Source organism: Canis lupus, chromosome 5 (genome assembly GCF_048164855.1).
Source record: "Canis lupus baileyi chromosome 5, mCanLup2.hap1, whole genome shotgun sequence".
Classification (NCBI taxonomy): domain Eukaryota; kingdom Metazoa; phylum Chordata; class Mammalia; order Carnivora; family Canidae; genus Canis; species Canis lupus.
This window is the reverse complement of record NC_132842.1, coordinates 38,563,049-38,588,491: the sequence shown is the minus strand read 5'-3', so window position 1 is coordinate 38,588,491 and position 25,443 is coordinate 38,563,049. Positions and strand designations below refer to the sequence as shown.

The 25,443-nt window shown below is 40.1% G+C and overlaps 1 protein-coding gene across 17 annotated transcripts in view; it reads right to left on the bottom strand.

The window, feature by feature from the left end:
- The window catches only part of ARHGAP26 (Rho GTPase activating protein 26), a 418,456-nt gene that overhangs the window by 136,179 nt on the left and 256,834 nt on the right, over positions 1-25,443 (bottom strand). For all 17 annotated transcript variants that reach the window (XR_012031158.1, XR_012031159.1, XM_072826299.1 and 14 more), the window contains 3 exons: positions 18,973-19,060; positions 17,249-17,307; positions 15,659-15,764 (listed from right to left, as the gene is read on the bottom strand). Coding sequence is in view for 15 of the 17 variants with exons in the window: in XM_072826299.1 (XP_072682400.1) it covers positions 15,659-15,764; positions 17,249-17,307; positions 18,973-19,060 (253 nt within the window). In the remaining 2 variants the exon portion in view is untranslated. The remainder of the gene's footprint in view (positions 1-15,658; positions 15,765-17,248; positions 17,308-18,972; positions 19,061-25,443) is intronic.

Genomic DNA, 25,443 nt, shown 5'->3' with positions numbered 1-25,443 from the left:
GATCCTGTAACATAGCAGTAATTTTTATGTACAACTGAAACATTAATGTTGCTCTAGCTAAAATTATGACAACTGTGTTCTAGGTAACAATGAACTTTAATGCAATGATTATAGTGTTATAATTAAAAGTCACTAAAGTAGAACAATGCAGCTTTAAGCTATCAAGGTTTTGTTGTCCATTACCTAAGGCAGACCTCCTCTTCTCTTCCTGCCTTCCCCTGCAAAGTCAGGACAACCCACTGGAGTTCCCACAGTCCCCACCTCACACCTGGACAAGAGCACACAGATCCATGCTGTAGTTTACCTGTGGACGTGTCCACGTTCCCCTCTAGGCTGTTCCTCTTAACAGAAAAGGCATCATGTTCACCTTTGATACCTGTGTCTAGCACCGTATCTGGCACGCTACAGGCACTCAATTAGTATCTCTTGAATGAGTTAGCGTGTCTCAACAGGTTTTAGCTTGAAGACATCCATGGAAAAGGAGTCTCTAGCACAGAGTCGGCAGACCTGTTCTCTAAAAAACCAGACAGTAAATATCTCAGGCTCTGAGAGCCATGTGGTTTCTCTTGTAGTTTCTCAACTAACCAGTGTAACTTGGGGGCTGCCAAGGGTAAAACATAAATAATTAAGTGTGGCTCTGTTCCAATGAAACTTCATGAACACTGAAATTTGATTTTCATATAATTTTCATGTGTCATGAGCTATTCTTATTTTTCCCAACTATTTTAAAACGTAAGTAACCATTCTAAACTTATGAGCTATACAAAAATCAGCAGCAGGTTTTCTAACCCCTGTGCTAGAACATTTGGACAGAGATAGATAGGAAAAGCTCAGGATACTACACAGGCTGGAATAGACTGAGTAGAAGGACAAGAAGAAAGCAGTCTATGGCGGATGAGTGGACTCTCACAATACCTGAAAAGAGAATAAAAAGATACAATACAGAAAGAAAAAAAAGCGGAGTTTTGTTATTTTTCTTTTAAACTAGTTACAACATAACAGTGAAGTTCATATTGAATTAATTAAAGGCTAAGGAATTGAGAAAAAAATGATATATTAAAAAGTCATTAGTGATACTAGTTGGAGGGGAGAAAAGCCCAAACCTCTTCAGGTTAAAGTTTTACCACCATCTTCAGCACTGCTAAAACGTAATCTCCTTTGTGTCTGTTCCCCACTCTCAAGGAGAAACACAAATGAGCAGAGAAGCAGACAAAAGATTGGGAACAAAAGCAGACAAAGGGATTCTATCTCAGAATACCCAAGGATTGACTGTCCCATCTTGTCCTACCCAGCCTTGTGCATAAAATCATAGATATCTTAAATTTAAAGGGACTCAGAGTCACAGGGCTGCTCCATTCATTAAAAATAACTGTAACTCTAAATAGTACACATGATCATCTTATAAAAATTCAAAAACAAAGAAACCAAGAGGTGGTACCAGGGTGGTTCAGTTGGTTAAGCATCTGCCTTCAGCTCAGGTCATGATCTTGGGGTCCTGGGATCTAGCCCTGAGTCTGGCTCCCTGCTCAGCGAGAAGTCTGCTTCTCCCTCTCCCTCCGCTCTTGCTTCCCACTCTGCTCATATTCTCTCTCACTCTTTCTCTCAAATAAATAAACAGGAGAAGGAAGAGGAGGAGAAGGAAGAGGCAAAGAAGGAGGAGGGGGAGAGGGAGGAGGAGGAAGAGGAAGAAGAGGAAGAAGAAACAGCCAAGAGAAAATAATAGTTAAGATACTTGTGGACAGTTCCTTCTAGAATGTTTTTCTTAACTGCACTGTGTTTGTGTGCTTTCTCTTCTAAATACAGAAATAATCAGCATTTTGTAAACAAAGAAATCTAAGATTTGGTAAACTTCCAATTGTGCCTAAATGAACTATAAAAACTTAGGCACTGGACATCTTATCTTTTGGGTCAATGCTCTCTCCTACCACCTCCTAACAGAAATAAATAATATGCATCTTGAATAAGTGCCTTTTACATAGCAGGTGCTCAATAAGTTAATACATACTGAAATGAGTGATGCCAACAGTGCTGTCCCATTTCTTGTCAGTCCAGCTCTGTCCAAGCTAGCCTTTCAGAGATGTTCTTTATTATCAAAAACACCAAAGAGCATAGCTTTCAACAGGCTGCCAAATCCCAAAGACCACATGGATACAAGGACAGCCTCCTTTAATAATAATAACTAGCATGTAACTTAGAATTTCTGCTACTGAAAAGTGCTTTGCTTTGGAATATTTCCTCTTGGCTTTATTTTTTAAATGAACCATTATTCTCCTCCTTTATGGATTTATTCACGAGGGATGCATTTTTGGATTCTTCCCATGTCCTAAGGGGGAGCATTAGAAGGACCAGTAAGTATCAAGACATTTACTAAGGTTTGCCTTAATTTTCAACTGAGTAAGATCAGACTCAACCATGACTAAAGCAATTTCTGATGGGCCTGTTCATGTCCAGAGTCACGGTGCATTAATGACACAACAAGGAAAGGATAATCTAGGTTTTGCCAACATTCTCTGCTTCATTAACTGTCTGGCTAGGGCCAGGTAGAAGGATCCTGTGAGATATTTCCAACTATTTTGGAAGAAAACCTTGTATCTGGGCAGCAAGCTAAGCAGGTTAAGTGGCAGTTCTAGTTAGAAGGGAAGTAGAGTTCTTAAAAAAGCAAAATGTCAAGGTTATCTCTCAAAAGTATAAGAAAACCTGATTAGCTAGCCAGACTGAGAAGCTTGCTTAAAATGGAAAACTGCCACTTGTCTGGTGACTTAAGGGAACGTGTTTAAATGATCCAGTTCTGAGGGCTGAAGACTGAGCTAGCACCTTCCTCCATCAGATTCCACTGGGGCTGACCCTAGGTCCAGGGCACACCTGAAGACATGCTCTGAAACGAGGTGCAAGGCTTCCATGAAGTGCTAGCTTATGCAATAAGTGAAACACACATTCTGGGGGAACTGAGCTGTGTAATCAGGTATTAGAGAAATATTCGAATGCTATGTCTGCTGTTTTTATCATTTTGATGGCCCCATCTCCTACATAGCAATGCATAACAGGGTTCTCCAAGAACTTACAAGATCCACCACAGAATTAATATTTGTGCCAAGGTCTGATGCTTTCAATATACATTGGGAATCCCTATGGCAAAAAAAAAAAAACTGTTTCAGCAAATACAATGAATACCTGCCGACTGAGCCATGTAGGTGCCCCTGAAAGTTGGGACTTTCAGTGAGAACACGGGGTAACCCTAGCCTGGCACCCTTTGAATAATGGCATCCAGTTTTCCTTTGATTGTCCCTCTCCTGTTATATGTGGTCCTAACAAGAATGTCCTTTGAGAAACCAGAGAACCTTCTATTGCCTCACCAGAGAATTGGGTAAATTACTTAAGAGAGGCCATTACAAGTCTCTTTAACTAGGAACGTTAACCTTCAGTAGAATCCCAAGAGGATAAACGTGGTCAGAGCTGAGATATTCCAAAGGCAGTACTTCAAAGGGGCTACACCTATGAGTTCCCTGGTTACGTTCCACCTCTAATTTTATTTATGATTCAACAAATATTTATGAGTTCCTCCTACTATGTACAAAGCACTGTTCTAGATGCTAAGGATATAGCAGTACAGAAGCAGATGGAAATCTCTGACTTCAGGAGTCAACATTTCAGTGAGAAGAAAACAACAATAAGCAAGTCAAATATACAGTATATTAAATAATGATACATGCTATGGAAAAAGTTAACCAATGCTATTGGGTAGGTAGCACAAGGGCTGGCAGTTACAATCTCCTAGCAGGACCTCGCTGAGGAGGGCAAGGAGGGAAGACAGATCAGGACTAAGGACAGAAGGGCTGGGACCTGGGGCACAGCAAGAGCTAAAGAATTCAGAACTAAAAAGGAGCAGCCAGGAAGAGGAGAAGGAGGACAAGCAGGAGAATGTGGTATCCTGGAAGCCAGATGAAGAAAGCATTTCAAGGAAGAGGGAGTGAGAAACTGTGAAATCCTACAGAATGATCAGAGAAGGGAAGTCTGAAACTGATTTAGCAACACCAACATGACACTTTTCAGTGGAGGAGTGGGTATAAAAAGCCCAAGTGGAGTAGGTTCAAGAGAGGATTTGGGAACAGCAACACAGACAACTATTTGATAGATTCTGCTGAGAAGACCACATAGAAATGGGGTGGGATCTAGAATGGGATGCAAGATAGAGAAAGGTTTTTATTATTTTTGTTTTTCATTTGTAAAGGATCACAGAAATTACAACATGTGCTGATGGGATAGTCTCAGCAGAGACTGAAAAGTTTATAATGTAGGATAGAGGGAGGAAAATTGTTGGAGCCAAGTCCTTATAGACGCAATCAGGAATCAGCTGTAGTGCCCCAGGGCAGGGAACGGCTTTAGGTACAAGCACAGGACTGTTCCTCTAGCACACATGGAAGAAATGCAGAAACACAGGCACATGTGTGGTAGCTTCTGGAAGTTCTCCTAATTGTATCAACTTCCTCAGTGAAATAAGAAGCAAGATCTGAGATGATCTAAAAGAGTAAGAGTGAATGCTGTAGGAATATGCAGCAGGACACCAAACACATAAAGGCCCTTGAAGTTGCTTTCCAACATCTGATGGTTCAACTCTACTTTCAAATCTATGATTGACCCAGAAGACTTCCAATAAACTCCATTCTTTTTTGTATTAGCCGCAGTTGACTTCTTTTGTTTCCAATCAATAACCTAATATACCAATTCTTTCCTGAGGCCTAGAGTTATGCCATGTTCTCACTAAAAGTCCAATTTTTAGGGGCACCTGGGTGGCTCAGTCAATTAAGCAACTAACTCTTGATTTCAGCTCAGGTCATGATATTAGGGTCATGAGGTCTAGCCCTGTATAGGGCTCTGTGGTTAGTGAGGACTCTGCTTGAGATTCTCTCTCTCCCTCCTTCTTCCCTCTATCCCTCCCCTCACCCCCACATTCTCTCTCTCTCTCTAAATAAAATCTTTATTTTTTAAAAAGATTTTATTTATTTATCCATGAGAGACACAGTGAGAGAGACAGAGACATAGGCAGAGGGAGAAGCAGGCTCCCTGCAGGAAGCCCGATGTGGGACTCAATCCCAGGACCCCAGGATCATGCCCTGGGCCAAAGGCAGACGCTCAACTGCTGAGCCACCCAGGCATCCCAAAATCTTTATTTTTTAAAAAAAGATTTTATTTATTCATTTATTTGAGAGAGAGGGAGAGAAAGAGAGAGATTGAGAGAGAGAGAGAGAGAGAGAGAGAGAAAGAGAGAGAGAGGAGAAAGAACAGAGGAAGAAGGATAAGCAGACTTCATGCTGAGTGCAGAGCTTGACATGGGGCTCAATCTCAAGCCCCTGAGATCATGACCTGAGGTGAAATCAAGAGTCCAATGCTTGAGACACCTGAGCATCTGCCTTTGGCTCAGGGTGCAATCCCGGAGTCCTGTGATTGAGTCCCACATCGGGCTTCCTGCATGGAGCCTGCTTTTCCCTCTGCCTGTGTCTCTACCTCTCTCTGTGTGTCTCTCATGAATAAATAAATAAAATCTTAAAAAAAAAAAAAAAAGAGTCCAATGCTTAAACAACTGAGTCACCAAGGTGCCCCAAATAAATTCTAAAAAAAAAAAAAAAAAAAAAAGGCATGACTTTCATAAAATAGTGATCCATTGTACCAAATCCTGCTACCCCTAAATGCATAGGAAGACCAGCTTCCAATATACCAAAAAGCCCAACGATTTGAGTTCCTTTCCCATCAACTGCACAGAACCAAGAAATAGTGATTTACATTTATAATACCAAATTAGAAACACTAAAGCAGTATGCTAAAGTACTTAAAGAAAAACATGTCCACTCATGTGAGAAAGCAGAAAAGACAGATACCAAAATTCAAATTGTCTGACAATTTCTTCAACCCCTCTTCTGAGTTAAGCTGCACGAGTGTCTACCAGGACAAAATGAAGATGAATACACATACAGCTGTCCTCAGAGTGCAGATTAATCCTTCAATACAGATTTCAGTAACTCAGGGAGGGAAATACATGTCAAGAGTACATGACAGGGTAACCCGGAGGCAGAGGCAAGGGGAGAACTGTTCTACAGTGGATGGTAATGTTTAGTCTGGGAATGGCATCCGAGAAGGCAGTCAACTGAGGAACAATGAAGGACAGTCAGACTCTTTCACAAAGAGAAACATTTTGAAGATCACAAAGATGAGTGGAAATTTCCAGGCCACATAGACTAAGATGAATCTTCATGATAGAACGTGTCATTCCCCTCCAGGAAATTAATAGTTATTAAACTGCAGTAGAGACTGCTGCTTGTGAGATGAAATCAGCTTGCAGCATTAAGAAGCAGGAGGGTGAAGGTGAGTAGTTGCTAACCTTCCACAGAAATCAGCCCCACATAGCTTCTTTCAAACAGGTGTACTGCTCTATGGGGCATTTGACTCATGAAGAGCCCTTAACACTCACAGGGCAGTGTGAAGCTTGGTATAAGGTATGACCTGAAAGCAGGTATTAATGGACTCTTTTGTCCAGATGATCCTGTGCTGGCACATCCCTTGCTAGGAAGGGTGAGAGCAATGGTCAGCCCTTTGGGCCAAATGAACACAAATTGCCAAGAAAACAAGACCAAAGTAAAAATAAACACATGCACACATAAAAATCCAAGTGGATAAGAGCTATGTGTACTGTGTGTTCAGCATCAAGCCCTAATGGTTTTGCTCACCAATAATGGAACTATGAAGAAAGTCCCATTCCCTGAGTAAGAATGACTTGTTCTGGTTTAATTGCTTCAATTCTATTTTCCCTCACTTCCTAAGGCATGGCTCCATGATCCTCCTTCCTCCAGCCTCCTTAATCCTCCTTCCTCCTTCCTCCACCCCCTAATTCTTCAAACAATTATGGAGGGTGTACTATTTGCTGGACACTCTTCGAAGAGCTCCATGTGGATTAATTCATTTAATCCTCATGATAACCCTAAGAGGGGTGCTATTGCTGTCTCTAGGTTTCCCAGAAAGGAGAGAAAAATAGGTGGAGGCTTTTATATTTTACTTCTATATACTTAACTAGGGGGTTCTCACGGGGGGAATGAGGCAGAGAAGCTGGCCTGGTTCAAGCACCAGCACTCGGCTCCATCTCTTGGGACCATCCCCTGAGCAGCTAAGGACTGCTGTTTGGAATGTCCAGCTCCTACCTCTCATTAGTCAAAGGTTTCTCCTCCGAGTTTTTAAAAATATCCCTCTTGCTTCCAGGTTGTGCATGTGTAGATGCCACTTTGTGTCACGCCTCCCCGGGGTGGGAGGCAAGAGGCAGGAGGCACCTGGGACAGGCATGAGGTGACAAGTCACCAGGCTGCACCTGCATGAAGCAAGGTGCAGGCCACACAACTGGTTCCTCGCAGTGCTGGCTGAAATACAACATGCCAAGAGAATCTCATGTGCTAACTTAAAAGTTTCTGATAGTATTGTTTGCTCTCCGTTTTCACATGAGGAAACTCAGGCATAGAGAAATAATTCACGTAAGGTGACAGAGGGAAAAGACCAAGACCAGGCAGTCTGGCCCAGAAATGGTCATTTCATCACTGTGCTCTGAATGATGAACTGAGACTACCTAGAAGTCGGCCAGCTGCCTCACTGCAGCTGCCGGGTTTGAGCCACAATAGTTGTGAAGAACTGGTTAGGAAACCGGTAAGTAAAAGAAGGTAAGTATTGCAGATAATGCTCACCATTCAATGCATAGGATGCAACAAGGGAGGGCTTCAGGGCCCCCACACAACGTGAGTGAATCAATCACTGCTGTGCTGCCAAGAGAGAATTTAACGAAATCAACCCTGGGGCTAATGCCTGAGAACTATGGCTCATCGGAGCAGAAAGAAGTGAAATGGGGACTAAAAAGGCGTGAGAAAAGATAAAGGAAACTAAGAGCTGGCTTTTTTGAAAAGATAAACAAAAGAGATGAAAACTTCAGCTAGACTCACCAAGAAGAAAAAGAAAAGATGATTCAAATTTGGAAATGAAAGAGGCTAAAGAGGAAAGGAAAGAAAGGAAAAAGAAAAGAAAGAGAGAAAGAAAACGTGGCTGTGCCAAAAGATGGCAAAGAAGAAATGAAGTCATGTTCATGCCAGTTAATGCCCTCGCTTTTATAACACCCTACAATAAATGGGGGCAGCCACTGAGCAAGGAAAAGATAGCATTCTTCTCTCTTTGCTCTTCCTACAACTTGAGAGGGAACCCAATGGCTGACTGTGGGTTCAGAAGAGGAAGAGGTACATCAGAGAACAGGAAAGTCACTGAAAACACTGAACCAACAGAAGTGGAACAACTCCGTGCAAACAGAAGACCCAAATCAAAGGCACTCCAAGGCGGCTGAGCATTAACAGCTGGAAGCCAAGCATTTCCCCTTGGAGAATGGGTGTTTCTTAGGTTGTGAATGATTTAGTTCTTTGAATTCAGAAATTTTGTTGATTTTTTTTTTAGAGCAAAAATTTGAACTGGTATCTTTCCTTCTCCTAATCCTACAGGCTGAAAGCTCACAGAACAGAACAGAGAAATTCTTTTTTTTTTTTTTTTAAGATCTTATTTATTCAAGTGAGACACACAGAGAGAGGCAGAGATACAGGCAGAGGAAGAAGCAGGCTCCCTGTGGGGAACCTGACGTGGGACTCGATCCCAGAACCCTGGGATCACGCCCAGAGCCGAAGGCAGACACTCAACTGCTGAGCCACCCAGGTGTCCCAAGAAATTCTTAAGTTGAAAGTAAGTGAAGATCTGGCAGCAAGGCTAAATAACAATTGAGTTCTGATTTTTCTCTACGTTTCCATTAATTTAAAGTGCTAAGTTGCCTGTTTTCTTTAAAATATGTAGTTGTCCTCTTTGCAGGGTCCCTTTAAATAGATTTTCCTTTGACTGTGCCAAAAATAGCTAGAGGAGGTCCTTTGAGAATCCCATTCTTAGTCTTAAAAAAATACAGTCTCCTCCCCAGCCCATACACATAAATGGGCCTGGCAACACTTCTTCTTACTTCTTCCAGGGACCTCTAATTTATCAGAAATAATAAATATTTCAGGGGAAAAAACCACAGTTCATCAGAGAAATAATTCTGCCAAGCCCATTTCTGCTTGTTCATTAATTATGCGATCACTCAATATACAGCCCCTCTTTTGGGACTGGCAGATAGGCAGGCCAGGTGCTGAAAATCCAAATGCCCACTCCATGGCCAGGCAGGTAGGGAGCATAAAAGAGGTGGGCCAGACGAAAGGGACAAAAGGGACAGCTAGGATTTGGTACACTCAAAGAGGCATGCCCAGGGGGTTAGGGTGTGGCCTCTACTGAGTTGCAGCCAACTGTGAGCAAGGAGATCTACATTTTTTCAAGGAAAATCACCCTCGTTAAAAATGCTGGAAAGCTGTCCAAATTCTAAAACCGGCAACATGTGGAACAACAGCAAACAGAATGCGTGTATGTGCTACTCTGGCTGGAGGCCCTTGTTTGCAACCTCTAAAGTAAGAAACAAAAGATAAAGGAAAACAGACTGCCTGTCTCTCCCCTGGGAGTTTACAACCTAATAGGAGTAAGAAGATAGACATTTGGTGAATTGTCTGTCTCACAAGGTGCAATGTGATACCTGCTAAAAGGAAGAAATGAGCAAAGGCTATGGGAGTTGAGGAAAGCGAGAGGGAACTTGAGGCAGAAAGGATTCTTGTAGTGAATGACATCTGAGCTGGGGCTAAAGAATGAGGTAGACTTTGGCAGGCAGAGACTGGGACAGACCATTCCAGAAACATGAACTGCAAAAGGTAAAAAGAGGGGAGTCGGAGAAAGAATGTTTGAGAAGTGGTCAAGAGACTTCATGATCCTACTTGATAAATATGCATGAGTGTTTACATGTGCCACACAGTAGGGATGCAGATGTGATCGTGAGGGGACATAAGATGAGGCAGCTAAGTGAGAGAGGGCCCAATCCAGATGAGGCATTGGAGGCCATACCCTGAGTTTTATCTTTAGAGCAATGGAAAAGCTTCCTTTGAATTTTTTTTAAGCAATTTTTTTTTTTTTTTTGAATCACATGTTGAGATCTGCAGCATTCCAAGTTCCCCGGCTGCAGAGCATGCGTTCTGTGGCCTGGAAGGGAGCCAGAGCAAGCTGGGAGGAGGCCTTTGCAAGCAGTCTGGGAAAGAGCTGATGCCAGCTTGAACTAGGGAGGTGGGTAGATTTAAGAGGTAGAAAAGGGTTAAAATCACCAGTATGATCAGTTCAGGGTAGGATTTGGTGAAGTAGAAGCCAAATGGGACTAGAGAATGTAGTACAACATGGCTCCATGGGGGTACTGGAGCATATCACCAGTGGCCTAGCAGCCAAGCAATTCTGCACCAGCAGCAGCGAGTGTCCAGTGGTTACTAGAGAAGAGTAAGGTTTAAGAGCCAGGGTGTATGGCCGAGGGAAGACTGCCAGAGAAGCTCACAGGAGCTTTCCATCTTAGAAAGTCTTCATCTCAAAGGCACTGTTTTCTTTTAAATGTGCTTTGTAAAATTCCACAGTTATTTTACTTGGACTAGTCTTGAGGGCAAGGAAGTAACTAGCTCTTCTCATGTTCAATAGCTCATAACTAAACTAAATCTTAGCCTTTAGACTTAGGATGGAAGAACAAGGAATACTAGAATATCTTTAAGATATATGTTAATGCCAAATATCCATGCCCACTTCCTTTTATTTTGACCTTTTCTTAAGAATTTCAGAGAATGCTAGTTAACCATCATAGTCCATCCTCTTTGTTGGAAGTCCTAGCAAGGACTTTCCTTATAACCATAGGCATTTGTACATGAACCCAATTTATGCTCCTTCTAGCTCATTAAGGAAGTATGAAGTATTCCTTCTTGATTGGTAGGAATGCCTGGAAGTACTCATACTCCAGTCACAGGAAGGTGAAAACAGCCAAGCCACTAGAGGTTCAACTCTTGATAACTTGTGACAATGGAGTCTATGTATTTTGATAAGGTCTCACTTATATGCCAAGTATTTGCCCCATAATATTTTTTTTATTTCTGCAATCTACAAAATTTTGTCATTTTTTACAAAGCCACAAGTAACAGATCATCCAAATAAACATCAGACAAATGTGTAATAAAAAGAACAATAGGAATCAGCAAGTGGCAATGAAACTAAAGTTGATTTTGCCCTCCTCATTTCTCTCTCTCACCTTCCACCCCACAAATCTTACAATTTTAGTGTATGCGTGTCTATATGGAAGATGTATTCTTCCTGCTTCTCAAATTAGCCTATTTCTCATGTCTTAATCAAGTTAGCACACCACGTGAAGATCATTCAATAGACTTAATGCTCTCTGTTGAATCTTACTTTGTCAAGACGATTTGCAGTAAACACTAGGCACCGCTTACTCAGAGCTCTGCTTTTATACTGATTTCAGGCCTCCCACCAGTGGCCAAGGGAAGTCCAGTTCAGTGTAAAAAATCATGGTGGCCCCATTCCCCTTGTTGGAGATTGCTTCAAACCAGTAAGATGTGATGGGAAGTCTGCTGGAGAACTTCTGGGAAAAATACCATCAACAGCTCTCAAAAAAGAGAAGCAAATAAATAATGCTTTTTCTGCCTCTGGACAACCACAAATGTGCAAGGATGCAATGTAACATCTTATGACCCTGACCTAGCCAGCACAATGACACTGGCTGGGAGCAACACCATAGAAATAACCTGAGTACTTCATGAGCCAAGAAATCAACCAACCCTCAGGGCTGATTCTGTTGTAATGAGAAACAGATTCCTTTATTGTTTAAGCCATTTTGAATTGGATTTTCTGTTTCTTAAAGTCCAGAGCATCCTAAATGATACAGTACCTCTTTGTAGAAGAAAAGGGCTGTACCCTTTTGACAACATCCTAGCAACAAAGGAATAGTTGCTTCAAAAAAGAGAAGACTAAGATTGATTTCTCAATGTTTTGGGAAAACCAGCTGTGAAAAGGTATTTTTAATAGCCATTCCTAAAGTATGGAGAGTCCCTTGAAATCCTCCCAATGCAGCATAAACATTGTAATAAAATGACGATGAGCCACTATGAATGGTATGCGTGGGGATATGCAACATACTTGGAGTCATCATAATATGTAAACATTAGGAAACTACCATGAAATTTGTCTTTATTATTCATCTACTCTTATCTCCTTCTACAATTATAATACTGGGATTTTTTTCCCTCTCCTCCACCCCTTTTACCTTATGAAAACACACAATTAGATAATTACAAGGGAACTCAGAAAACTGAGGCTCAAAGAGGTTGACTAATTTCCACAAGATCTCAGAGCTAACTGGGGACCATTTTCTTTATTATTAAAAATGCTTTATGCATGATTTTAAACCAAACCATTTGCTAAACACTCAATTTAATGTAGTGTTAAACTGTAAAGATATGAGAAATCAAAACTGGGTGTTTTCCTGTAATTTGAGTATGAAATCTCCTTTTTTAATTCACTGCTTTGGGCTTCCTTGTCCTATTTCTAATACCTTCCTAAATCCCAATGCTTTCCATTCATTACCATTTCTCTCTCCTAGAAAATCCCTGCATAGGGCCCATTCTCCAGGCCAGTGGTTCTCAAAAGACTATTCGGATCATGGCTACCTGGGAAATAAACCAGACATGCAGATTCCCAAGGAGAGTCCAATTTAGTAGGGCAGAGGTGAGGTCCCCAATGTGAACTGTAAACAAACACCCTAAGCGAGTCTAACTGTGCTCTGAGGCACATGACTCCAGATTGTATACTAGATTCCAGGATCCAAATAGAAAACATCTAATTATCATAGTAGATTTAAGCTGGAACAACAAAAATATATGCATAGTTGCCTATAATTTTTATGTTCCCTCTGAGATCTGAAACAAACCCAAGAGCTCTGTGATTTGGATGCACCCTGGTAATCATTTGCTTGGAGGCTTTGAGATTTTATCCTTTCCCTCTAAGACTTTTTTTCTCTCTGAATGCATTTCTACTTGGGATTAAATATAAAATGCTTAACTCTCTCTCCACAGCTAAAATAAATCAATTTTGGAAAGAGCATTTAAAGAATGCACAATACGAAATATCTTCCCTTTGAACCAGAGGAATGAGAGATACACAGGGCAAGCACGGTAGGTAATGAGAGAAGTGAACACAGGTTTTCCAGCAGATCTAGCCCTGAAACCAAAACTTAGGAAGGAAGTTGACCATTAAGTAAGTGGACCAGAGGAACAATAGATCAGGTGTATCAGAGGGTAAGTCTGAAACTGAGAAAACTGCAATCAAACAAACCCCTTACCCCAAGTTAACTTTCCCTTCCTGGTCAATTTTAAAATAGGCCAGTGCTGTAAATGAGAATATACCATTTAGGTGGAATCTTAGAACTCCTCTGAGTGCCTAAGCATTTTTTCAGAACTAAATAAATACTCCTTACTGGATTAAGTAATGCTCATTTATCCCCATCTCCTCCAAGACACTTTTAATCCTGATCTTCTGAGACCAAGAACACAGCCTACTGTGAACTTAAGTATGTGTGTTATAATATCAGTTCCGACCAACTCACACTACAGTCTCTATGTAGATTTCTTAAGGATTACATAAACAACCTCATAGAGCCAAAGAACCAAAGAAAATCATTGTGACGTATCAAAGACAAGACATAATGCTCCATAAATGCTATACAATAAGTAATCCAGCAACAAAGTTGGTTTAAATTTGTTAGAAGGCAAAAAGCCAAGGTCACAGCTGTCACTTACATACTCCAGTTGTACTCCTGGTTAGGTCAGGGACAAAGATGAACTGAATTTAATCAGGTTTGGAACACAAAGGTAGAGAAGAGAGAGAAAGTAAACTATCCCCCAGGAGATAAATAGGCTCTATTGTTTAAGATGTACCTCAATAGTTTTCAATGTTTGTTTTTTTAATCTTCTTTCTCCTCTTTTAAGATTTCTAACAATTCTCAGAGCACTTTAAAAATGGGCCGAGGCAGTACTGAGTCTGCTGGATCACCATTTACTCTTGGTCATGTTCAGTCCAGTTAAACTCTCATCACAGCTTCACAGCTTGAAAAGCCCACTGCTCTCAGCTGGTTCCTAAGCCTTCTCTTCCAGCTGCTCCCAGGTGGCTCAAAACCTAGTGGCCATAATACAGCAGCCATGAGCATCCCCACACATACTTGGCTGGAATATGTACCCAAAACTTCCTCTGTTTCGGTAAAGGCCCTTCAAGTGTGTAAAGTTTTGTAACTAAGATCTAAGCCAGCTTTTCTATTGAACAAATGCCTAACTGAGTTGTGTAGAATAGGCACCAAATCGTCATCTCAGAGCATCCGGAGTTACTTTTTAGACCCAGTTCTCATTATTTTAAACACCCTTCATCAGGATTCTTTGACATTTTTTTGGGTATTCTCCTTGTAAGCTTGCATGTTCTCTGCTATGCTTAATTGTTTCTGAACATGCAGTCCTGATACCATGCAGCAAAAAAAAAAAAACACTTGACCAATAACAAAGCAATCCTTGGCTCTGCCTAATTGCTTCTGATCAACATGTTAAACACTCTTGCTTCTTCACAATTAAGATCTATAGAAATCTTTATGGTACACATATACTCTCTCTCCACAAGGTAGTATCAACATGCTTGGTAGAAATATGAAAACAAACCATTGTAATCTTCCTCAGCTGACTATCAACCTACCCCAAAGAAATGACTTAATAGCATGAGAAAAGTGTGGGTAAGGGCCAAATGTTTAACATACCAATCAATTCAGTAGAACGTATGGCTTAATGGTTTAAGTTATATATATATATTATATTATTATATTATATATATATTATATATATAATATATATAATATATATATATTTACTCCAATCTCCAATCAAGAAGATTCATCAAAGTCAGTGGAAGGTTAGAACATATGCATATGTAGTCACTGACACAGCAAGGAAAGTCAGAAAGGCCATTACCAATAGGGTCCAGCAATAGTAAATACACAAAAATTCAAAACCATTCCAAGAGTAAATATTCTTAGCAGGACAATTAGGCCCAATGCTGAATGCTTTGATTATCTCAGAGGGTAAGTAGGAATTTGTCAAAGATAATTTCTTTATTCCCTTGGCTTTAATACATTTAACTTTTAAAAGTGCTGACACTGCAGATAAAAGGGAGCCTACTATGCATATCTGACTGATGAAGAAATTAAGGAGTCAAGGGGTCCATGACTTGTCCAGGGCTCATTAAGTAGCTTGGTATGAACAGAGTCAATTCCAGAACCTAGGCCTCTTTACTCCAAATCCCAGGTCTGAAAACTCACAACATATTTCTATTTGTCTCTGATCCCCACAAGAATATAGAACTCCTGAAAACTCTGCCTAGTGACCTGGTTATCATGACATTTTGGTCACCACAAAAGTAAAAGCCCTCTGAACTCTCTGTCTGGTGACCTGGTATCATGGGTGCTTTCCCAGTCTCCTCTGTAAGGACCATGTGGCATTTGCTGCTGTTATCCACTGCAGTTAACATTTCACACATTTCTTTCCTAAGCCTCCAGCATTCCTGATGCAATAGTGGGAGATGGAAACCTGAGCAGAACTGTGAGACCAGCTTTAGTGCTAAGACATGATCTTTCTAGGGGTGAGAAGAGGGCAGCATTCAATCTCAAACCTACTTTGCCAAGTGGTTCATGAGCAGCTGTAACATCTGCCTATTTTTCTCTGGAAGCCGATGAACAAGGCTGTGGATTTCAGAGACCCGAGATTCCTGGTTTTCCAGCTCTGCAAAGGAAGGAAGGAGGTAGTATTTGATCAGTGTCACAGCCAAATTAGATTACAAAACAAAATCAAAGGAAACTAAACGTTGGGCACTAACAGACTGAAGATTTCTTAAAGGTTTAAGATCCTGCCCTATGGACTCCTGGCTAGATCTAAAAGCCTTTTTTAATGGTGCTTTCTGTAACAGTTCATTTAAAAAAATGACTGTCAAAGAATTCAAGCCAAAAGATGACGGGAAGAAATGGAGCCAGTCAACTGCACACTCAGAGCAGAAAGAAACTTGGGAGCAGCTGGCTTCCTAGAACGATGGCTTCATTTCAAGGAAGGAAGGAACTTTATGCACTTGTCTAATGATAAACAAATTGTACACGAACAACAGTACAAGGGTCTCAAATATCAAAACAACGTCTCAAGACAGCATCCAACAAATCAAAGGCAATGTTCAGTTGTTCTCAAGTCATGTGTGACAATCAACCAGCCCAGTAGAGGAAAGAAATGACTGATAAAATGTGTAAATCTTCCTGTCAACCTATCACCTCAATCAAACCCTATCATGGCTTGGTTGAATTTGGGTAAGCAGCTTCATTTCCCTGGGAGATACATTGATAGTGCTCACCATGCCTATTTATAGGACTGAGGTGAGGTTTAATTAGAGATTGGTTGCTATGGGTTTGGAATTTCTCTGAGAAAGAAATCACATAAACACAATCTTCACTACCAGCTTTCTCTCAAGTCTTTCTCCTCCCTCTTTTAAGGAGACAACTCTGAGAAGATAAGGCCACCAGAACATACTAAATTAAGCCAGGATAAATAAACTCTGAAGGCTTAAAGGAAGCAGAGGGAGCCACAGAGACTACTGACATAATAGCACTGTGGAGATTCATGCCAGATTTAAATCTGATGAAGAATCTTATTGCCTCTTACAGGAGGCCTGCTCCACGTAGACAGATTCCAGTATACTTCGGGTAGTTTGCACCTAATCCCCATGTATTTTAATACCAGTAATATGATGCAAGGGACCTGGATGATATAGCTAAAGAATGATCATAAGCTGTAAATGGAAGCCATGATGGAAAAAGGACTGGGAAGTTATATAAACGGTGTCATATTCAAGGAAACACTTCCAATGCTCAATTTAGGTAATGTGCGAAGTCTGATTCATTCTGCAAAATGCTACTCAAGGGCTGGAAAAAAACCCAAGGAGTTAGAACTCCAATAATCCAAATTAGAAAGCCTAAATTGCTTTTCTCTCCTCTCCCCACCCCCAAAACACACTTTTCAAGTTTTTCTCCTCTACTATAAATTCAATGTAGTAAAAGACCCTTGACAATCCCAGCTTGGTTTCATTTCTATTTTGTGTCCATCTCATGAGGTGTGTAGGTATTTACATGCAAAATACAAAGTATGAATTTGGGGATATTGACTTCTTTGAAATAGAAAAATGCATTTATTTCCCCCTTAAAACTCTGGAAAAAAACAAAACCTACTTGCTGCTTTGATGAAACTTCTTTGAAACTGGTACATCATGAGTGGTCCTGGAAGCATTCTGGGATAAAAGGATATACACCAGTCAGCTTAATAAAAATAATCAGACTCTCTAAATAGCAGCATAGATGCTGCCCAAGTGTATACAGAGAAAGATCAAGGGACACAATAGCAACTCAACTTAGTCCAACGGAGTTTCCCTTTTGAAAGGGTCCTGAGATTTCCTGTGACATTTTCATGCTCCTTCTTCTTTAAGGGAATGGATACAACTACGTTTCCTAGTTACAACTAGGAAAGTGCTAATGTGAAAGTCTAGCACAGACCAAGAGATTTCCTTTTCAGTCAGTGACTCACTCATTGACAAGAGCATTTTAAGATGTGTCTGAGAAAAAGGCAACTAACTAAACATTTGTAATTACCTGTGCTTAAACTCTTGTCTTCCCAGAAGCTTGTTATTTGAATCAGTTCATCTGGAGATGAGATGAATCTCACTATGAGAGATTTCTGTGTTTGTATGGCAAATTCACTACTGTGTGTAGCTTCAGAATGCCAAAGGGCTAGAATCCCTAACATTAGGCATGATATAATCAAATTTTATCTAGTTTTTAAAAAATGTTTTATACTTCATGTTTATTAATCATTAATATCAGCATGCAAAAATTAAGTGCTAAATACAAACTCCTGTGATACATTTTTTTTGTAAACTACAATGATAGTATATGGTATGACTGTTTAATCAATATGCTTAATGAGTATGTTTAACTGTAAACTTCAGCTTTTTTTCCTGACAGTCCAAATAATTACCTTCTCAACAGACTTTAAATTATGCTTGGCTCAGGTTTTATTTTACTCTCATCAGAACTCCTAATTCAACTCTTGATCTCACTTGCATTATATCTTACTCTTGACTTCAAGATCCTTCTATCAATTCTCTCAATAGCCAATAAAATCTGCATCACCAATTCCTTTTCTGGGCTTTTTTCCTCCTTTGTTTTTGAGGCAAGGGAATCTTCACAAAACCTGAACAAATGCTTATGCAATTCATGAGTACAGTTCTCCTCTTGGTTTGAGACTGGACCCTCACCTACCCTTCAAGTTCAAATTAGTTTCACTTACTTCATGAAACTGACATGGAGCAGCTAAAATCATCCATTCCCCTAATAACCAAGGGAGGAACAGGGAAGTAGGAGTCATAGACCTACATTGTTACAAGATAAAGAGTCTCTCCTCCAATAAAGTATCATTTTCCTATATAAGCATAAGGAGTCCAAAGGAATTCCATTAAATTCTCATATTTAAGGACCAATATCAGCAATTTAGTCTATCTGTGCAATGCACAAAGCCATCAAAATACATAGAATATGTACGTAATCATGCATTTTCAACAGAATGAAATATGTGGTTCCTTGTTTTCTTACTAGAGTATTCAGAGATTTCAGGAAATACCATATTTTAAGTTTTATTAAAGGCTAATTATCATAGTAACTTCTCATAAAGAGCAAAGCCTTCTTGAGTCACTCGTGGCATCCCAGCACAACAGCAACCATTCAAGGATGAATGACTTACAAATGGTTTGACCAGCTGAGCTAATTGCACCCACACATAAGCTGTTTCCACATCTCAAACACCCACCCAACAACTCTCTGGAGCCTGGAAATAAAACTGCTTTCCTCCTGATTGCATGATAACAAGCTGGCACCCTGCCCTGCAAATGGAAAGTCCCTACCTTAGGTAGGTCTTCAAAGCACTGGTGATGGTCTTTATCTCCCATTCAGCACAGATATCGGTCTCTGTTTCAGAAGCTGTTTTGGGGTCTAAAAAGAAGAAATGGCAATATGTAAAGAGGAGAGAAAATACAACTAAAAACCACGTACAGTACATAAAAGCATTCAGCCTCTCTATTAACCAAAGAAATCAAAATCAAAACAAAAAACAACACCTATGTTTTTGCTGGTTCAGTTAGGAATACAGTTAAAAATTGAAGTATCTATTGCTGGCAAAAATGTAGTGAAACTGATCCTCTCATAAACTGCTGGAGGCAAAAGAGATAAAATGCAAGTTTTGAAAAGCAATTTGGCAATATATATCAAGAGTCATAAAAATGTTTTTATATCCTTTGAAGCAGTAATTCCACTTCTCACAATCTAGCCTCAGAAAATTAAGATAAAGCAAGACCAAAGTTACATATCCCAGAAATGTTCAATACACACTTATTTTCTTTGTAACAACAGAAAAAAATTTAAAAGGACATAACCTAAATGTCCAATGATGGCAGAATGATTAATTTTGGTGTGTCTCCCTGATGGAATATTATATTGCATTTACATGATAATTCTATGTAACAATAAGGAAAATGGCCTGGATTATCATGCAATGCCAAGGAAAAATCCCAAATAAACCGCTATTTGAAAGTTTATGAAAAACTTGTATGAACAAAGGCTGAAAGGAAATACTCTAAAACTAGAATAGTGGTTGAGTTAGAGGGGGGAAAACTATTTTTTTTAATATTTTCTAAACTACGATGTGATTCCATTACTTTCATATGTACTTTTTAAATTGCCTTAAGAAGTGCAATGAACACCACCATAATTACACCGACTTCTTATCATTTCTTCTTTTGTCTCCTCTTGTGTGGACTAGTCAACATGTATTTTAAATGTACATGTATTATAAAGGGAGAGATCACTCTTCTAAGTTTTTCCTCCCGGGCAGCACACAGGTAGGTGAAAATAAGAGGCAGAGGTTCAGGAATATGAACTACTTCACAAATCAACACAACCCCATTTCACTACTGACGAGGTGATCAAAATTGTGAAGTCTTTTTCAGCACGGTGAAGACAGAATCCAGCTTTCTCATGCACAAGACTAGTGATTTGCCTCCCAGCTCTCACTCCCATTTCTTTGTGCATAGCATCTCATGTTTTGTCAGGCTGCCCATCTTCTCCATACGTGCTGAGGGGAAGGCTGCATGTGTCCAAGGGGTGGGAAATGAGAGTCAGATCAATCAAAGCACAGCATCTCTCTGGCCCCATGGCTGGTTCAGGGACCCAAGCCAACTGGTTTAGAGGGAACTTCAGGACCTTTCTAGAAAATAGAGGAAAGGCTCTCCGCTATTTCCTTCTGGGTCTGTACCTGGAAGGATATCCAACTGCTCTGGATGCCACCATGGAGAGCCTAAAAGAGATGTCTGACAGACAAAGCCAGAAATGAGGGAAGCAGAAAAAGAGGTGGTCTTGACATGGGCCGAGCCCTTGTATCTCTCCATTCCTTTTTAATCATGTGAGCCAATAAATTCCTTTTTTCCCTGAGTCAGGTAAGGTCAGGTTTTCTGTTTTTTTACAATCCAGACAGATCTAAATAATACAGCTGGTAAACAGAGGCTGCCACTGGACTCTTTCTGGACAGTCTCAAAGAAAAAAGAAGTTCCTCCAGCAGAGTCAATAGCTTTTCAGCTGGAAAGGGAGAATGAGTCATATAAATATGAGACACAGAGAAAGACAGGCAGAGACATAGGAGAGGGAGAAGCAGGCTCCCCATGGGGAACCCGATGCAGGACTAGATCTCAGGACCCCAGGATTACACCCTGAGCCAAAGGCAGATAAATGCTCAACCAATGAGCCACTCAGGTGCCCCCATATATATATTTTTAAAGATTTATTTATTTATTTTAAGGGGAGAGCGTCAGAGGGAGAGAGAAACTTAAGCACACTTTGCACTGAGCATGAAGCCCCACACAGGGCTCGATCTAACAACCCTGAGATCACAGTCAGAGCTGAAACCAAAAGTCGGACACTTAACTGGCTGTGCCACTCAGGCACCCCCCTCCTTGATATGTGTTAGATGAGACAGAAAAGGCCCCGCCTCACAAAATGTTTGGCTCCTAAAGGCAGCACATGTAGGTGTTTGCAGGTGACCCTGGGCACTCATAAAATCTATCTTGTCACATGAAACAAACAATGAACAACTCAAAGAGTATGACTTTATTTCTAGGGTCACAGAGTAGTAAACTCCATAGAGTTCTATCACAGCAAATTTCTGGAAAGTCACCTCAAGTAAGATTCTCCAAATAACCAAAACCTCTGTCACTTTAATTCTTTTCTTGCTTTGTCATCTCTCACTCCCTTAATGGTTTCTTCTTGCAGAAGAGTATGTACCAAAAAACTTTGCTTAGCACGACCTTTTCCCCCTCCCCATCCCCGAGACACATGGAGAGCTGCCATAGTGCTTGGTTCCTGGATGTGAGACAACTGTTACTGTACATTTTTCTGAGGAGCAAACCAACTTCTACCCAAGAAGAGTGAGCACAACGCTAAGCAAGCAGCAGTTGGCAGGTCTGAGAATTATGAACTGTCCCATGGACCACATTTAGCAAACTAATGATTAGCTTCCATTTATTCGGGCTCTGTAACCATAGGAATATTGTGTAACATTACAGAGAGGGGACTCAGATTACAGCTCGGCTAAAGGGCTTTTTATAGCACTGATGAGGCAAGGCTCAGAACTTGAGCACGTCCATTTTAATTCATTTAATATCCAAACTAAATTGAATACAGCCTCTCAAACCACCTCATTTTCAGAAAGTGCTGCCAATTTCCACACCTCTTACCGATGCTCCCCCTCACTTAGAGAAGCTCCCTGGTGGTGTCCAAATATGATGCAAAAACATAATTACAATTACCCTCTGAACTCGGTACATTTCTCCCCACCATATCACTTCACCATTGCAGTGCACAGTACAACTGACCGAAGCTAGAGGAGCAGGTAGCCTCTGGGTAGTGAGAAATGCATGTATTTCTTCATGAATCTATTCCCACATGAATTTGGAAAAATAGGAAACAGATGGAGGCAGTGGTAACAAGCGGAAATAATCTCAGAAATATCACAATGTTTGGTCCCAAGATCCATCTAGTTCAATACTGTGTTGCTCATGAAAACACAAAGGACACTGCAGAGCAAATGATCAGGACTAGCCACCTACATACTCCTAAATTTCCTAAGAATACATTATAATTGTATGTAAATTCATTTTTTCTCTTTAACTGAAAAAACAGTATGTGTACATGGCAAAAAAAGTATTCAAGCAAAACAAGTAGATAAACATTAAAAGGTAAACCTTTCCTGTGCTAGAGGCAACTATTAATAACCATTCCATGTATGTGTATGCTATGTCTAACAGTGTATGCAAACACAAGTACACAATACATGTCATTTTGTACACTATTTCCATTTAACAGTATCTTAAAGTGTTCCATATAAGCACATAAATCTACCTACCTCATAGTAGTACTTCACTGTATCATAATATCCCCATTAATGGAAATTAGGTTAGGTTATTTCCTGGGTTTTGCTATGATAAACAATGATATAAACTATTGTTTCCTTGTATATGTCTTACCTATAGAAAAAAATCCCTCAAAATGAAATTTCCAGTTTGAAAAGTACATACATTTTTAATTTGAAAGATATTCCTCAACTACCCCCCAGAGGTTGTACCATTATATTTGAGAGTGACTCTTTCCCCAGATTCTTTTTTTTCTTTCCCCAGATTCTTGATGACAACATGTAAAATTTGATCTTAGCCAATCTGAGAGGCAGAAAAAAGTCCTGTTTTTAACTTCCCTTTTTTAATAAGGAGGAAAGTTGAGAATCCTCTCCTATTGTGCTTTAAAGTCAAATTTATGGAGTATACTCACCCTTTTTAAGCACACAGTTCCATGACTTTGAAACAAATGTATATAGTCACATAACCATCATACTTTTTTTTTTTTAAGATTTATTTATTCATTCAGAGAGAGCGAAGAGAGAGGCAGAGACACAGGCGGAAGGAGAAGCAGGCTCCACGCAGGAAGCCCGATGCGGGACTCGATCCCGGGTCTCCAGGATCACACCTCAGGCTGCAGGCGGCGCTAAACCGCTGCGCCACCGGGGCTGCCCCATAACCATCATACTTAAAAGTCATTTCTATCACCATGAAAAAGGTATCCTGTATAACCAATCCTTTCCTTCTACCTCCTGCCCCTGGCAACCACTTTCACAAAGCATAATACTTTTGAAATCCATCTGTGTTTTTGCATGTACCAGGAGTTTGATCCTTACATTACTCCGTAGTATTCAATTTTATGGATATCCCACAATTTGTCCATCCATTCATCAGGTGATGGATATTTGGGTTGTTTCCCATTTTCTACTACTTTCTAAAGTACTTTCTACATTATGAATAAAGCTGGTAGAAATATTTACATACAGGTTTTTATATGGACTGTAATTTCATCACTTAGGTCAATACCTAGGGATCCCTGGGTGGCGCAGCGGTTTGGCGCCTGCCTTTGGCCCAGGGCACGATCCTGGAGACCCAGGATCAAGTCCCACATCGGGCTCCCGGTGCACGGAGCCTGCTTCTCCCTCTGCCTGTGTCTCTGCCTCTTTCTCTCTCTCTCTGTGACTATCATAAATAAATAAAAATTTAAAAAAAATACCTAGGAGTGGAACTAGGTAAAAATATGTAGGAGACGTCACATAGTAAGTATGTTTAACTTTATCAGAAATTGCTAAATGGTTTTCCAAAATAGTTGGGCCATCTTGCTTTCCCACAGCAACCTGACAGCTCTAGCTGCTTCACATCTTCATCAATACATGATATGGTTAGGTAACCAATTTTGAAATTTTAGTTATTCTAGTAGGCATGAAGGGATAATTCACTTTTTAAAATTTGCTTTTCTTTAATGACTAATGATGTTGCTCATCTTTTCATGCACTTTTTGACCATCTGTGTATCTTCTCTGGTAAACTATTTAAATCTTTCACCCATTTTAAAAACTGAGTTGGAAAAAAAAACTGAGTTGGTTGTGTTATTACTCAATTAGTTCAGTTATTTTTAATACATTCTGAATACAATGCATTTATTAGATACGTATCTTGCAAAAGTCTTCTCATCTATAGCTTGCAATATCTTTTTCTTAGTATCTTTTAAAGAGCACAAGGTTTTTATGTGGATAAAGTTTAGTTTATCGGATTTTTCTTGTAGATTTCCTGATTTTTGTATTTTATTTAAGAAATCCTTTTTTTTTTTTTAATTTTTATTTATTTATGATAGTCACAGAGAGAGAAATAGAGAGAGGCAGAGACATAGGCAGAGGGAGAAGCAGGCTCCATGCACAGGGAGCCCGATGTGGGATTCGATCCCGGGTCTCCAGGATGGCGCCCTGGGCCAAAGGCAGGCGCCAAACCGCTGCACCACCCAGGGATCCCTAAGAAATCCTTTCTAAACTAAGGTGACCAAAATTTTCTAAGTTTTCTTCTATAAGTCTTAAAGTTTTAGCTCTTAGGTTTAACAGTGTGATCCATTTTGAGTTAATTTTTATGTATAGTTTAAGATGGATTTTTTCTTCCCACATGGATATCCAATTGTACATTCATTAAAATGACCATTCTTTCCCCCATTGAACTATCCTGACACCTTTATCAAAGACCAACTGACATATTTCTAGATGTTCTTGTCTGTTCCACTGATCTATATGTCATTCCTTAGGAAATAACCATGTGAGCTTGTTTTCCTTCTGTAAATATTAGTTGTATTGTTGTATTTTCTTTACTGTCTTTTTTTAAAGATTTTATTTATTTGAGAGTGTGAGCAAACATTGTAGGGGGAAGGGCAGAGGGAGCAGGACAAGCAGACACCCCACTGAGAAGGCAGCCCAATATAGGGCTTGTTCCTAGGACCCCGGAACCATGACCTGAGGTGAAGGTGGGTGCTTAACCAACGGAGCCACCCAGGCACCCCATTAAGTACTGTCTTTAAAATCTTCTGGAGTCTTTCATGTTCTCCATCTCCATAACATCTTTGAGGTAAAAGTTTATAAACATAAACTATCCACTATATAAATCAGACTTTTCATTTACCCTATAAGTAATTCTTTCAAGATCAGATTTAATACTTAGCAATTTCATAAGCAAATTTGTAGTTTCTGATTATAAAAGTCAGACATCTTAATACCTTGCATCACTTCCCTTATCAAATACCTAAGACTCCAGCTTATCCACAGCCACTTCTGTATGGAGATCTGAAAGCTTTTATATGTCAAATCCTTGTCTTAGGAGAACCTGCTTGTAGCATTCCAATAAGCCAAAGGGTAGTGGAATGAGTGGAGAGGAAGATGAGCTTCTATCTGGGCTCTCTATTCCTTGGGAACTCAGGATT